Below are 16,709 nucleotides of genomic sequence, written 5' to 3'. Positions count from 1 at the left end.
AAAGCAACTTTACAGCAAATTAAGTTTCTACAATATTTAGTGGTAGCTTATCAGTGGTGACTGTCAGTTAATGCACTGCAATGCACTCTAATGCACTGCAATGTCTGAACTGTCCTGAGTGTGTACTCGACAGCTGGCGCGTGACCATAGACTGTAAGGTGGCGGTAATGCACTTATAAGTCTGCGATCTGCCGTAAAGCAAGAAGACGCGTCACGCGCCGGCTGTCGAGGACGCGCTCAGGACAGTTCAGACATTGCAGTGCATCAGAGGTAAAAAACGATATAAATATTGTTCAGTTTCTTGCACAGACTGACCGTTTCGTGTCTTTACACATCAATGTATCGTCACGAGCTGCAGGGTTTAATTAGGTTTTGTTTGTGTATGTTTTTTTTTACTCTTAGAGCCGTGATTCCCATTCACTTCCATTATAAGACTGACAGACTGCAACGGTTTGAGTTAAAAATCTTCGTTTGTGTTCTACTGAAGAAACAAAGTCACCTACATCTTGGATGCCCTGGGGGTAAGCAGATAAACATCAAATTTTCATTTTTGGGTGAACTATCCCTTTAAGCCAAATCTATTAATGTTATAATAATTTTTACTTTTAATTTATACATTTCTAACCAATTTCTGAGGTACTGTATCATTTTGCCCATGTGTTTTCAAGAGAAATCTTCTGTAATTTTCTACAGTTTGATTGTAGAGTTTTACTTGAGCTTTCAGAGTTTTAACTTTTTTATTTATTTTATTATAATTTTTTTAATCAGTAAAAATTAAAAGTGGCCCAAAGAATAAAGAAACTTAAACCTGCTGGACAGGACTTTGGGAGCACTTTGTACCACTTTGTAGTCAGTAATTAAACTTCTTCAATTTCAGTATGCTGTTTATTTATTTATTTATTTTGTAAAGAGTGCACTCAGTTTTCTAATTTTAAGTTTCTTAGGCATTCAGGTCATTGTTAATGCATCCACTACAAAATAAATAAAAAAACCCAACTTTGAAACTTCCTCGGCTACAGTGGTGAAACTTTTCATTGGATTGCAATAACAGAATATACTTCAATACTGGTGTCAGGTACACTACATATTTTTCATAGTTAAGATATTTTCATACTTTGAAATGCTGTTGATACAACTGCAGTCATCCAACAAAGTTTCAGAAGGAAACTGGCTGATGCTGTCTTACCTTGGAGGAGCAGAGCATCATGATTCTAATCAGGACAACATTAATATGGGCACCCAGAGAGCTGTCCTGATAAATCTCATTCACCTATGGAACAATTCATAAGAAAAACAAAGGATAAACAAGCAGAAAGGTAACACAAACATAGCCTTACTACAGAGAGCCTGGATGTGACAAATGGATGTGTAATTTGTCTGGGCAATAACACGGCTATGAAAATTATGTAGGCGGGAAAAACTGTCACGGTGCCAGAGGCGATTTGAGAAGTTACAGAGTTTAACAGGAAAAAGCAGAGTTTACTGCCTGTGAGCTAAAAAAAAAAACACCCAGCACTTACCCTTACAGTCACCTTGAGAAGGATTTAAAGGTCAACCCTGAAGCCTGAGTGATCATTTACTGGTGCCCGGACATGTTTTCAGGTATTTATATATTTGCGGAAGCGTTATGTCTATTATACATTCAGATTTTAAAAAATATATATTAAATTAAATATATATATATATATATATTTATAGGTAAATATCTGTCAGTTTAAAGGTCTGGCTACACAAGACTATGGCTGACTAGATCTGTTACACACGCTAATGCTCCTGCAGAGCAAGTATGGACTTGCTACTGCCAACAGATACATAGACACGCTGCTGTGAGCATGTAAGATATGATGTTGTTGTGTGAATAGGCATACATAAATTCCCTAGAAAATCTAGGCAGGTGGAGCTGGGGGAGGTGGAGGGTTTCTCTAGCACACTCTAGCACACTGCAGGATCAGCTTACAGCGAACACTGAACCAAACTATTTAAATGTTAAGCAAGCAATCACATTGGCTACAGAAACAGAGTAAATTAATACATTAATAAAAAAAAAGTCATAAAATGTGCAAAAAATTAAAATAAAATAAAATAAATGCATGGTGATCGTTGATCGACGTTGATCGATTATGCAATTTTGACTAATTGGTTTATTAAAAATGATAAATGATAGGGAAAAAGTAAGCCAGATGTATGAATGCCGTGTATCTCTGCATCCCTTCATAAAAGGACACACATATTTCATATCACTAGTGAATGTAAATTATACAGTTCAATTTCAGCACTAGGTCCTAAAGAAGACAAATTATTTTATCATGCTTACACCTGACTTCTCTCCACTCATCCACTCAAAGAAAAGAAGCACTATACCACACACACACACACACACACACACACACACACACATATGCTCATACAGTGTATAGAAAATAATCACCCCCCTTTTTTCACCACCATTTAGTTGCTTTGCAGCCTGAAATGAAGGACACAGTTTTTTGTTTTATCCAGCTGTATTTAGTGACAGATATAACACCAACATGTCAGAAAAAAACAAAAAAAAAACAGAATCACTGATTTGGAAAAAGGATCACCCCCTTGTGTCAGTATTTTGTTGAACCACCTTTTGCTTTAATTACAGACTTTAATTGCACTGAGTAACACAGTAGCTGAATAAAACAAAAACGGTGTCCTTCTTCATTTCAGGCTGCAAAGCAACAAAATGTGATTATTTTAAGGGGGGGGGGATTCTTTTTCATACCCACTGTACACAGTGACAGATGGATGACAGCTCAACTAGAGGCTGTTTAAAAATCTGAGTCTGATTATGGAAAGCAGATATACTCAGCAAAAGAGAGAAATTCTACCTATAGTTTCCACTAAAACACTCAAACCCTCACCAGAATGCATAAAGATACAATTAGATGCCTATTCCTCATCATACCACTTCTTTTGTCAATAAAACTAAACGGTCACACTTTAGTTTAGGGACCAATTCTCATTATTAACTAACTGTTAACTACAACTTTTGCCTTTATAAACTCCTAATTTGCTGCTTATTAATAGTTAGTAAGGTAATTTTTAAGTTCAGGATTAAGGGATCTAGAATATGGTCATGCAGAATAAGGCATTAATATATGCTTTATAAGTTCAATTCAATTCACATTTATTGGTATGGCACTTTTCACATTACAAATCGTTGCAAAGCAGCTTCACAGAAAAGTGAAGTACTAATAAACAGCAAATATGCTGGTAATGTGCATGCTAATAAGCAACTAGTTAACAGTGAGAATTGGACCGTAAAATAAAGCATTATCAACTAAACTTTAGATAAGCGTGTATGTGTGTGTGTGCATTTAATCTCTGATTTAACTTTAACAGGAATACTAATTATGAGTATATGTATTCACATATGGCAATATGGAAAATATCTGTTTTTCAAAACCTTTTGATATTTCAGTATAAAAAAATGCATGTATGTATTACATATGTATTAATGTAATTTAATGTAATGTTAATGTATTTTTATATTATATTCAATATTTCATTTGATATTATATTCAAAATAATTATTATAACATATTTATAATGATAGAACAAATAGATGTCTCCCTGTTGTTAAAGTAACAATTCATTATCATTGTTGCTAAGCATGAAAACAGTTGAAATATTCGTCTCTGAGAAACAGTGCCAGGCAACCCGGTTCCCACCTGAAACCATGTATCTACTCAGGCACTCAGTAATAACAGCTCTGTAACCCGGCACATAAATGACTATTATCAGCACATACTCTCTCGTTTTTATTCTCTCCTCTCCCCCACACACAAACACACACACCGTACTAATCACCTTAGCAGCGAGTCTCTCATTAGCACTGGCTGTCTCTGGCCCTCTCCAGGACCCTGTCAGTATTTTATTAGTCTAGATCTCTGCTTGTAGCTGGCAGGTAGCTAATTGACTTGTAAGAGGCCAAAGTGCCAGAAAATCATTAGGACTAAATTAATAATGCAGCAAGGTCCTTCCATCGGAGCTTGTCTGCTGCTTAGCAACAGGACCGCCGTGCAGACAAAAGTGAACGGTGAATGAGGGAATTACGAGGATGGAGGAACCTAAGTTACAAAATCTTTGCAATTCTGATTGGCTGTCAATGTTTGTATGGTTCATCAGCTGGAAAAAATCGTTCTGAAAGTGATTCCAATGATATAGTTTCTCTGTGCATTTATCGTTATAGTTGTAGAACTATATCTTTATCGTTATCTTTATAGTTATCGTCCTTGGTGTGAATGGGCCTTTAGGGTCTGTTTTTTTGTGAAATTTCTGGCAAAAATTTGTCAAAAATGAAAAAGAAAAACAGAGGGAAAGGCATAAAATGTTTTGTTGTGCAGGTTCGACAGCAAGTTCATTGCGAGTCTGGTCTTGTTGAGGATCTCAAGTACATCAATCTTTCAGGTAGGAAACGTTGTCAGGGATGTGGATGTAATTTCTTGACTCAGAGTAGTTGTCAGGGAGATGGATGGAGGTTTGGATCAACATCAAGTGTCAAGCCCTAACATACACAAGTAATGCTAATTTCTCTGTTTGAGTTTGAAGTCATTCATGTAAATGTCTGATAAAATCATGATTTTGAATAACCATAGCGCTGTCTGAAAATTGATGGAGATATTTTGGACAAATGATGATTTGTTTATATTAGACGGAGAACCAATAAGTTCCTGAGGCGAAATTACTGGTCATTTAGCTAACGCATAATTTAGCAAATGCCATTTAGCTTACATCTTTTATACAAAGTAACTTAGAGTAGACACTTTCCCAACAATCTTAAAAATAAAGGTTACAAAAGGAGGGTTTAGCAGCAATGAAATATAAGAACCATTTTGGGTTCCCTCCATTTAGCTTACATCTTTTATACAAAGTAACTTAGAGTAGACACTTTCCAACAATCTTAAAAATAAAGGTTACAAAAGGAGGGTTTAGCAGCAATGAAATATAAGAACCATTTTGGGTTCCCAAAAAATGTTTCTGTGAAACCTTCTTAAAAGTTTTTCTTTCATACACTCTGAAAAATAAGGATTCTTAATTGGCATGGCATTGATTGTTCCATGAAATACTTTTAATATCCATGTAATCTTTCCATTGCACAAAAGGTTCTTTAAAATGGAGTTGTTTATTCAGATTATTAAAATGAAAAGTTAAATAAAATGGTTCTTTTAAGAACTGCTCACTGTAAGGTTCTTTGGAGAGCCCAGAATGGTTCTTCTATTGCATTGCTACAAAAACCGAGTGTAGTGTGAAGAACATTATAATAACCCAAATAACCTTTTTGCAGAACCTTTTGTGCAATGCAAAGGTTCCATGGATAAAGGTTCTGCATGGAACCATAGAAGCTAATAAAGAACCTGCATTTTTTTAAGAGTATGGAACAAACAGACGATTTGTGCGTTGCATATGATAATAGGCCATGAAGGTCATTTCAGTACCATAACCATTAGCTACCACCTCAAGCTTAGAGTCTTTCTGATGGGGTTTGGAAAACTTACAATGTTCATGAGGGTCAGGAGGTACTTCTGGATGTGCTCTCTGCCATGAAACATCACCACAGAGCAGTCCACACCCAACAGAACCTCGATGTTAAAGATCTCATCTTCATACGTCTCTCTGCGAGTTCGCGAGTTGCTCTTTATTTTCTTCTTAACATGGTGGGGTAAATACTCCAATCCAGCCTGAAAACCCAGAGGGGAACCTGCAAAACATGTGCACAAATGATTAAATATCATTTAAAGGGGTCATATGATGCTGCTAAAAAGAACATTATTTACGAGGCATTTGTTGCATCCAGTGGGGACATAATTACTGATTATAATGACTTGTCTTATACTGTCTTTTTACGCATTGCGTTGCATTGCATTGCATCGCGCCGCGTAAACATAAAACTCTGTCTGCATTTGTGATCGGAGAAATGACAAACAACATGTGCTACTCTACTGCCCAAAACTCGCGTTTGAATCATCAGTGGCAAATCCTTTAAATGAAAACGTCACCTAATACACGGCCCAAACACTCTCTCAACTCCAAAAGCTTTCATGTTCAGACTGGGCACCGCTGAGGCATGTCTCTCAGGCTCTGTTTGTGCCAAAACTGCTCGAGCAAGGGACAGCGTGAAGTGAGAGAGAACTAAAACGGATGACAGGCACAAAAATATTACTGTACCAATTCAGTGATATCTTGCCTTGGTAACACTTTATTTTAGGGTCTTTCAACTAGTTGCTTGTTAGCATGCATATTACTAGAATATTAGCCATTTATTAGTACTAATTAAGCACATATTAATGCCTTAATCTACATGACCTTATTCTACATCCCTAATCCTACCCAATACCTAAACTTAACAACTAACTTACTAACTATTAATAAGCAGCAAATTAGGAATTTATTGAGGGAAAAGTTGTAGTTAATAGTGAATAAGTGATCCCTATTCTAAAGTGTTACCCTTGCCTTTGACTCTCCTTACTAAAAAGCACAATTATCATATTTATGTACCATGGTATTTACAAAATACTTGTTACTTGGTATTGTGTCCAAAACATTTATAAGTCCCTTCTATGTGCTTGCTGACTTCAGTCTGTGTGTTTTGAGAGAAGTTTGATGTTTCTTCCCAAGGTGATACATGATACAAGGTGATTATGATTACAAATTATGAATGCCATTTAATGTTCTGATTTAATTTCTTAATTTATTCAGAAGTAATAAGATAATCCTGAAGGGCGATTCACCAATCAGAGAAGTCGCTGTTACTTTGGAAACCAGAATCCCAGCAAAAGAGCTCACAAGTGACCACCCACTCCTATCAAGCATTGTGAATGACAATTGATTTTCCTGATACTCTCACACAACTTGCATATACTTGAATATTTTGCAAACAACTTCAAATATATGGTATTTTATACTATATTCAATCATTTAAAGTTTGACATTGTACTGTTGTATCAGATTTAGTTGCGCCATTCACAGTCCATCTTGGGATGAGTAGTTCAGTGCCTTATAAAAAAATCACGTACACAGTGTTGAACCTGTGTCTTTTTTTCCAATTTCGAAATCGTTTTTCTCTTCAAATCAAACGTTTCACTGTTGTGATTCATCTGGAAGCTGGTTAGTTTTATTCAAGAACTTTTTAATGCCTAAAGAGAAAATAAATGAGAAAAGCAGCCTTGATTTCTAACCATTATGCTACCAGCCCAACTTCTACAGTGATCCAACATTTTTGTGTTGTGTTAACCCATAAAAATATCCAACCTTTTGGGTGAAAACAAATTAAATAGATACAAGAAACTTACTTTTTTTTTTCTTTTTCAGGCTCAGCAATTCTGGATTTTCAGATCAATACCAACAGAATTGTTAATGTGCAGTCTAATTAGCCTGTGTACACTGTTTGTGTAAAGAGTAATTCAAACAAATGCTCTTCTTCAGTTTCTTTTAGATTTTATTTCCCAAGTATAACACTTGTAGGGTAACATATGTAAATACAGTCTATTAATATGGTTCCGAATCGAGGGATCTTGACGAATGTTCCTAGTTTTGGAAGAGGCAAAGCAGTGTACATATTCTCATAAACTTCTTGTTTATGTTTAAAAATAAAATAGAATTTGATAAATGTCTAGCTAATTTCTAAACAAGCACAGACACCCTGATAAATAAACCAAACGGGAAGTCAAACAAATACACCATAAAAATCAGTAATGTTTACTGCCAAAACATCAACAATCATTTATTAGTGTAAATGCTGCAAAAGCTAGCAAAAGAAAATCAGCAGAACAAATAAATGTATGAAATCCTAGATAAATTGTATAAAAACTAAAATTTAGAGCAAGATATGCAATCATCTTACAATGTTTATTAGCTTAAACCTGACAAATTTACATGAAAGTGGGTCATGGGCTTTGTTTGTGAAATTTATATCTATTTTGCGCTTTCCATTCATCACACTGTGTATTTAGAAGCACATTTCACTAGAAATAAACTAGTGGAAAACCAAAGCTGGTCCGTGTCACTCATATTGGAGTTTTCTGCATGGAGTCAAACTAGACTTCTAAAAACAAGGACTAGCATGTCAGGGTGACCTGTGAATGTGCGTCCAGTGCTGGAACCAAGGATAGAGGCAATTACCAGGACATCAACACAAAAGGCCAGAGTCATGGAAAAGGTTACGTATTGGCTTAGAATGAAATTTATTTTTAAAGGAGAATCAGCACTGCCTGTGAGGAGCACGTACTGTAGCTACAAACAGTGTTGTTAATCAATTATATTTTCCAGCATTGTAACAGTAGTTCAGCTATTTTCCTCATTTTCATAGTGTTTACCTTTGCAAGTAAGGAGCTTTATCAAATGATATGCTTATTTGAGGCAATAAACAAACACACTCACCTAAACGTCCTTACTTTCATATACAGTGTTGGAAGTCTGATTCATTCTAGTAAACTGGTTCATCCTAAATGGTACACTTTCTCATATTGTTGCAAATTCTGATTATTTCTAGTGAATAAGTTTATTTAGATGGTTTATAAATTAACAGATTCACAAAACTGATTTACAGATTCCAGATAACTGATTCTCCCGACACTGACAAAAAAAACTTGTATATGTTTGAATATTAAAAAAAAAAAAAAAAAATTAAAATATATGGTATTTTATACTATATTCAGTCACTTAAAGTTTTTATAGTAATGGATGTATATGGTAAATAGATTATTTCTAGTGAATAGGGTTGTTAGATGGTTCATCTATTTTAAAAGTACAGACTCACAACTCTGATTCACAGATTCTAGTAGGCTAAAATTCTACTCGACTGTATATTAGATGTTTTTGTTATATTTCATATAAATTTACCTGTTCAAGCTTGATATTGTCACCCTAATTGAGATTCATCCAAACGTCTTTATTGCGAATTACATAATTGAATCTCCTGGTACTGTCAAAAAACATGTAAATGTTTGAATCTTTTGCAAAAAAAAAAAAAAAAAAAAAAGGAATCAAATTCTACTGTATTATGTCACTTAAAGTTTTAGTTTGTACTATTGTTTCAGTTTTAATTGTGTGATTCTTGTTTAGACGGTTCATCTAAATGAACAGATTCACAACACTGATTCACAGATTACAGTAACTATAGGCAAAATTTCTACTCGACTGTATCTTAGGTATTTTTGTATTCTATTTAATATAAATTTACCTGTTCACATTTAATACTGTCACCATAATTGAAATGTATGTTTGAAATGTGTGTTTGCACTAGAAAAAATATGGATTAATGATGCTTAATTTATAAATTATTGACATTTTTTTTTAAATGTATTTTATATATAAAAACATATTGGCCCTTATATGTAACTAAAATATAATACGCCATTTTTTTGTATGTAGCTTGTGTAGATTAAGGTAAAACCATGAAGTGACAGTAAAGTAGCACTACTACACTACTATACTCTCATTGTTACAGTCAAACGAGTATCGCAATGTCAGCTGACACCCAACTGAATTCCACAGTCATCGTATTTCAAGGGTAACAGCCTTGTGCCACGGGGGTTTTTTTCTTTTTCTTTTTTCTATTGACTATAAATAGAAAGCTACAAACAAGCATCTTGTGTTCTGGTTGCCATTCTGAGAGACCACGTTTGCTGCTAGTAATCCCCTGACCTGAAGTCACAGCCATTTCAACTGTAGCTGGGGTTTCCAATGCCGTTCTGCAAGGAACGATGCTGATTTATAGAATATTGATGAAGGCCGAGCAGTCAATAACTGTTGCCGATTATCATAATTCTTCTAATCACAATGAGTGCTGGGCTTGTCAGTTCTGACATATCAGGCTCACAAGGCTTATTTGTATTCAGGAAACGGGAGCATCATGAAAAACTGCAAGGATAAAATGAAAACCGAATCTTTTAGAAGCTTTCAAGTAGAACCTTTGCTTTGAAAATGAAATCAAAGTCATCTGGATCTGTTAACAACTGGAGAAATCCTCTTTGAATATGGCAGTGGAAGCTTGGCCTGACTCTTTTGACGTTTTTTTCTTTTTTTTTTTTTTGAATAAATGCACTTTAGAGACACTGTTTCTTTTTCAAATTCCTGATGGTAAAGTAAATTTTCAATCAAATTAGACATGATTATCGCAAAACACACTGCAAAACAAAACTAATTTCCATGCAAAATAAATATACAGCTTGGCTTTTAAATCAATGCTGGCAGATGTGAATGGAAAAATAGTCCGAAAAAATTGAGATGTGCTAAGTCAAAGTAAATGAAACCGTAAGATACAAATCTTGAAATGTAAAACAAACAGAAAAGTTCCTTAAACTCCAAGCTACACTGATTTCAATAAATACAAGCACAATGTCAAATTGATGTTAAATCTGAAACATGTTTTACATGGATAAAATAAAGACATGGTTATGAATGTAGCACAAATTTCGGTTGGCTATGAATGCAACATCTTGTTCCTCTATTACAACTTCACTTATTGAAAATCTATGTTGCTTGCAGGATGAATGAAGGTCCATCTGCGTAGACAACCAAGAGTATCCTCAATGAAGGCATGACTCAGCACAAAGGAATATGAGCCCACGCACAAACACACTCATACACACAGAAACATTAATGCAGGAGTTCCACAGACCATTAGTTCTGCCACTAGTCAGTGTGTTGGGTCAGAGTTAACTAGTCATGAATTACAAATAGGACCTATTGTCCTTGTGAGGGACCCTCTAAAACATAAAGGCAGCTGGCAGCTATATATTTTCATGTATAAAGACCAATTTATACTGTGAAAACAAATAATATAATAAACGTGAAACATAATTTGGAAAAGATTTACTTTCTTTATAATGTTTCTGAAGAGAAACGCAAGACTAAATCTATCATAAAAAATATATTTATTTCCAATCAGAATAAAACAGTAATAATGTCAAATATGGTTATTTATTTATTTATTTATTCATTCATTCATTCATTCATATTTATTCATTTATTTATAATTAATTTTCTGTGAATCTCTAAACACCCCCTTATGACGTATTCCAATTTGAATTATGATTTTTAAAATTATATCAGATCCCATGAATTTTAGCAACACAAATCACTTCAGTTGCACTAAACCTATACATGGTGACAGTAAGTAAAAATTTCCTCTTCCTACAAACCGTGTCCCAGTATATCTGCATTTCTGTCAGGACCACTCTTAGTTGGTCTTATCCATGCTAGGCTGCATTGATGCGCAGGGAGTTATTGCCCAGAACAGAATCATACTGCCAATCCAAACTGTATGCTAATTGTCAATCAGAGCAGCGATAACCCCCCTAGGGTAAACAGAACAGAACCAACATAAATGTATAGCAGATATTATTAATGTTCAATAATTTAATGTACACATTTTAGAAATTAGTCTGATTCAAAGTAGAATCAGAAGGCCAAATCCTGACTGACGAGAGGAGGAGCTGGGGATGGAGGAGGGTAATTAGCTAATGAGCCAATGTGAAAGCTGCTGATAATACTGAAGGACCTTATATATGGATGCTGTGATAGTCATATCACATATGTCCCATAGTCGTATCCCTATAGGTAGACGTGGATCAGATGATAGTCAGCTGATGCAGAGCATGACTGACGTGACCTGCCAGAACTAATGCTATGCTTGATTTCTGTCAGGACCACTATCATCAAAGATGATTGACAATTAGCATACAGTTTGGAATGGACTTTTTTGGAATTTGGTTCATGTAAATTTCATGTTTCAATAACAACCAGATAGCTCTGGAACAAGCATGTTTCCAATACAACTAGATAGAACAATCGTGTCCGATACTCGAACAGAATCAGCACTGAACCGACCTCACCGAACAACGCCCGCTTACCATTTTCTCCTCGGAGCTGCGCCACAGCAGAAATGATTCTGCCCGCACCATGATCGTTATTTCCTCTCTATCACAGCAAAGCTACCAGAATCTGTGCTGTATACTACTATAAATGAAGGAGACCAGATTTGATACATTAATGCACAGCATGTTGCAGCAACAAGCATGTTGCCAATGACAACAGATAATAACGCACATTGCCAATATGATCGCATAAGCCTAGCACAAGCATTTTACTGAAAATGACTAATAAGCCTAAGCAACATGAATGAATGAAGCATTTATATAGCGCATTATTATGCATTGCTGTACACCCAAAGCACTTTACAATCATATGAGGGGGTCTCTCCTCAACCACCACCTGTGTGCAGCATCCACCTGGATGATGCGACGGCAGCCACAGGACAACGGCGCCAGTGCGCACACCACACACCAGCTATAGGTGGAGAGGAGAGAGAGTCATAGAGACAATCAAGTTGTAGGGGATTATTAGGAGGCCAGGGGGGCAATTTGGCCAGGACACGGGGGTTACACCCCTACTCTTTACGAGAAGTGCCATGGGATTTTTAATGACCACAGAGAATCACGACCTTGGTTTAACGTCGCATCCAAAGGATGGTGATTTTTATAGTATAGTGTCCCCATCACTATACTGGGGCATTAGGACCCTGACAGTACTGACCAGGCTCAACCCTGCTTAACTTCAGTGGGTGACCAGCCTTGGGCTACAGGGTGGTAAAACATGGATAGTAAAGGGAACTTAGCTTAGCTTTGTGGAGACATTCAGAGATGAATGGAGAGTGAACATATCCAGCTGTGACGTGGATGCTTGATCTCTTGACATCCTTCTTCATGCGGGGAATGCAGATCCCATCTGAACTTGTTCTTGAGTCAGTCACATTAGTATAACTCATGGAGTCCATGTCAATTATGCAGCAATGCGAGCAGCAATACAAACTCAGTCACTTCCAAGTTGGTTATGGAGGAGGGTAATTAGCTATTGAGCAATGCGAAAACTGCTGATACTACTGCGGGACCTTATATACGAATACTTAGGTGTCGTATTCCCATAGGTTGATGCGGATCAGCTGAGCGTCAGCTGATGCAAGCTTGACTAACGTGACCTGCCAGAACTAATGCTATGCTTGATTTCTGTCAGGACCACTATCATCAAAGATGATTGACAATTAGCATACAATTTGGAATGGACTTTTTTGGAATTTGTTTCATGTAAATTTCATGTTTCAATAACAACCAGATAGCTCTGGAACAAGCATGTTTCCAATACAACTAGATAGAACAATCGTGTCCGATACTCGAACAGAATCAGCACTGAACCGACCTCACCGAACAACGCCCGCTTACCATTTTCTCCTCGGAGCTGCGCCACAGCAGAAATGATTCTGCCCGCACCATGATCGTTATTTCCTCTCTATCACAGCAAAGCTACCAGAATCTGTGCTGTATACTACTATAAATGAAGGAGACCAGATTTGATACATTAATGCACAGCATGTTGCAGCAACAAGCATGTTGCCAATGACAACAGATAATAACGCACATTGCCAATATGATCGCATAAGCCTAGCACAAGCATTTTACTGAAAATGACTAATAAGCCTAAGCAACATGAATGAATGAAGCATTTATATAGCGCATTATTATGCATTGCTGTACACCCAAAGCACTTTACAATCATATGAGGGGGTCTCTCCTCAACCACCACCTGTGTGCAGCATCCACCTGGATGATGCGACAGCAGCTACAGTACAATGGTGCCAGTGCGCTCACCACACACCAGCTACAGGTGGAGAGGAGAGAGAGTCATAGAGCCAATCAAGTGGATGGGGATTATTAGGAGGCCATGATTGACAAGGGCCAGTAGGGGGAATTTGGCCAGGACACTGGGGATACACCCCTATTCTTTACGAGAAGTGCCATGGGATTTTTAATGACCACAGAGAATCACGACCTTGGTTTAACGTCGCATCCAAAGGATGGTGATTTTTATAGTATAGTGTCCCCATCACTATACTGGGGCATTAGGACCCTGACAGTACTGACCAGGCTCAACCCTGCTTAACTTCAGTGGGTGACCAGCCTTGGGCTACAGGGTGGTAAAACATGGATAGTAAAGGGAACTTAGCTTAGCTTTGTGGAGACATTCAGAGATGAATGGAGAGTGAACATATCCAGCTGTGACGTGGATGCTTGATCTCTTGACATCCTTCTTCATGCGGGGAATGCAGATCCCATCTGAACTTGTTCTTGAGTCAGTCACATTAGTATAACTCATGGAGTCCATGTCAATTATGCAGCAATGCGAGCAGCAATACAAACTCAGTCACTTCCAAATCGGCAGCTTATGATTAATGCGGTGAATTCACATGTTCAAGTTCACAAACTTGAATGAATCTGAGGTGAAGTCCATGAAGGGAACAAATTTCTCTCGCTTAATTCCCGATTGCACAATTCCTAGTGAGATGATGGGGGTTTGCCTGCCGAATTCACCATTTAATTAGCTATTGAGCTGACGTGAAACCTGCTGATAATACTGATGGACCATATATCTGGATGCTGTCGTATCTCTATAGGTAGAAGCGGATCAGCTGAGAGTCAGTTGATGCAAGCTTGACTGACGTGACCTGCCATAACTAACGCTACGCTTGATGTTATTTTCTTTGTATTAAAGGGGTCATATGATGCGATTTCAATTTTTCCTTTCTCTTTGAAGTGTTACAAGCTCTTGGTGCATAAAGAAGATCTGTAAAGTTGCAAAGACTAAAGTCTCAAATCCAAAGAGATATACTTTATAAAAGTTAAGAGTCAACCACGCCTACCTAAAACGGCTCGTTCTAACACGCCCCCACATGTCTATGTCACGATGTGGGAAGATTTGCATAACGCCGCCCAGATGTTCACCCAAAGGTTCACACAAAGAAAAAAGGCGTAACTTTTATTCTCGCTGTAGTATTGTTGCTGCCGCCATGTCCCGCATAAACACATTTCATTACACCAAATACACCAAATAATGTTCTTTTTAGCAACATCATATGACCCCTTTAATGCAACGGTCAATTATATATGGAATTATGTGTTCATTTTGCATCCTCTTCTCTTAAGGTGTAGATACATTACAATCTTAAGCTCTTAATCACATCTTTACCTTGGCCATCAATCTTAAAACAAGAGCCAAGTGAACCCTGTAATCTGTTAGTTAATGTCTTTTCACCTAGGCATCATCAGTTAACACAGCATTGTAGAGTTAGCTCATCTCACAGAGCCAGAATTCCTAGGCACGGAAAGATCAGTCTTCATTAGCTCTCCAGACAAAATTCCGCAGGCCTCCTTCTTAAAGGGGTTATATGATGCTTTTTTAAAGATCATTATTCTGCGGTTACTGAAACCACACCTTCTTTCTTTGCGTGAACATTTGGGCGGCATTATGCAAATATTTCCACATAGTGACGTAGATATGTGGGGGCGTGTTAGAACGAGGCGTTTTAGGGGGGCGTGGCAGAGTCTTAACTTTGATAAAGAATATCTCTTTGGTTTTGAGACTTTAGTCTTTGCAACTTCAGGGATCTTATCTATGCACAGTCAACTTGTAACACTCCAAAGAGAAAGGAAAACTTGAAATCGCATCATATGACCCCTTTAAGACACTGTCTTTTCTTACACTGCTGCAAAGGTGGCCCAGCACAAATGGAAATATTTGCAGCACAGGAGGAAGCTGAACGCTGCTCCTTAATGTAAGATCAGGCCAACAGCTATTAGTCAATGGAACAACCAGAATGTTGTTGTTTCAGGGATGGGAAAAACGTTAAATGAAAAACACAAGCAGTCCCACATTTTCTACAGCCATGAACACACATATAGCCACACGTGCAAACCTATATGATCTCCGATGGCTAGCTGGAGGCATTATGGCACATTTGGTATGCTGCGGTGTGATATGTGTGGGCTGAAATGTCAGGGCGACTGAGGTGAAGAGAAACTGACAAAAGTGCAGAAACGACACTCTTCTCAAATGCAGTGACAAACCAGGAAACAAAATCAGGCTCAGATTTTCCCACCTTCATATGTAAGGTCATGTCCAATTATATTTGTTAGGAAACATTTAGCTTTCAATACATGGATTTCCATCCACATATTCTGCACTTTCACACAATAATGAGGGATGGAAAAGATATTATAATAACATAATTACAGATAAAATATTACATATTAGTTATGTTACTATACTGTATATAAAATAAAATTGTATTTAAATGTAATGCTATTTACTGTAATTTACAGAGTAAATGTTGTAACTGTGATGCTTTATTTTAAAATGTATTTAGTCAAAATATATAATTTTAATATCAGCTTTGTATTGGTGAAAATTAAATAATGAATATAATTGTCAGCGCCGTATTGGTATTAGATTGGTATTAAATTAAATTTGCAATTTGGATTTAAACATGCTTATTAATTAGCATGTCCTCCTTTGGAAAAACAGCCATCCTCAAATGACAAACGATCCACCGAGGAGAGAAACTCTGGCTTCACCTGTATTATTCTGATAGGTCAGTGAACAAAATGCCAAAAGCAATGTTTGAAGAGAAAGCACAGAGTATATTGATGATTCAGTATTGTGAAGGCTAGCCCTCTTTCTCAGGTTACATTAACAAGAAGTCATTTTATGATTGTGTAAGTGAACAGAATGAGAGCTTTCTAGAAAGAGCGCTGCAACAGTGTCTGAAGTCATATACAGTGGGTACGGAAAGTATTCAGGCCCCCTTAAATTTTTCACTCTTTGTTATATTGCAGCCATTTGCTAAAATC

At 36.9% G+C, this 16,709-nt stretch overlaps 1 protein-coding gene across 1 annotated transcript in view; it reads right to left on the bottom strand.

Annotated features, from left to right (window-relative positions):
• LOC107667595 (A disintegrin and metalloproteinase with thrombospondin motifs 2-like) overlaps positions 1-16,709 on the bottom strand; it is a 79,293-nt gene that overhangs the window by 24,818 nt on the left and 37,766 nt on the right. The window contains exons 4-5 of the mRNA XM_016459306.1: positions 5,526-5,728; positions 1,187-1,270 (exon numbers count right to left, since the gene is read on the bottom strand). Coding sequence (XP_016314792.1) covers positions 1,187-1,270; positions 5,526-5,728 — 287 coding nt within the window. The remainder of the gene's footprint in view (positions 1-1,186; positions 1,271-5,525; positions 5,729-16,709) is intronic.

Source organism: Sinocyclocheilus anshuiensis, unplaced genomic scaffold (genome assembly GCF_001515605.1).
Source record: "Sinocyclocheilus anshuiensis isolate Anshui unplaced genomic scaffold, SAMN03320099.WGS_v1.1 scaffold1903, whole genome shotgun sequence".
Classification (NCBI taxonomy): domain Eukaryota; kingdom Metazoa; phylum Chordata; class Actinopteri; order Cypriniformes; family Cyprinidae; genus Sinocyclocheilus; species Sinocyclocheilus anshuiensis.
The sequence above is the reverse complement of the archived record's forward strand: the minus strand, read 5'-3'. Positions and strand labels throughout refer to the sequence as shown.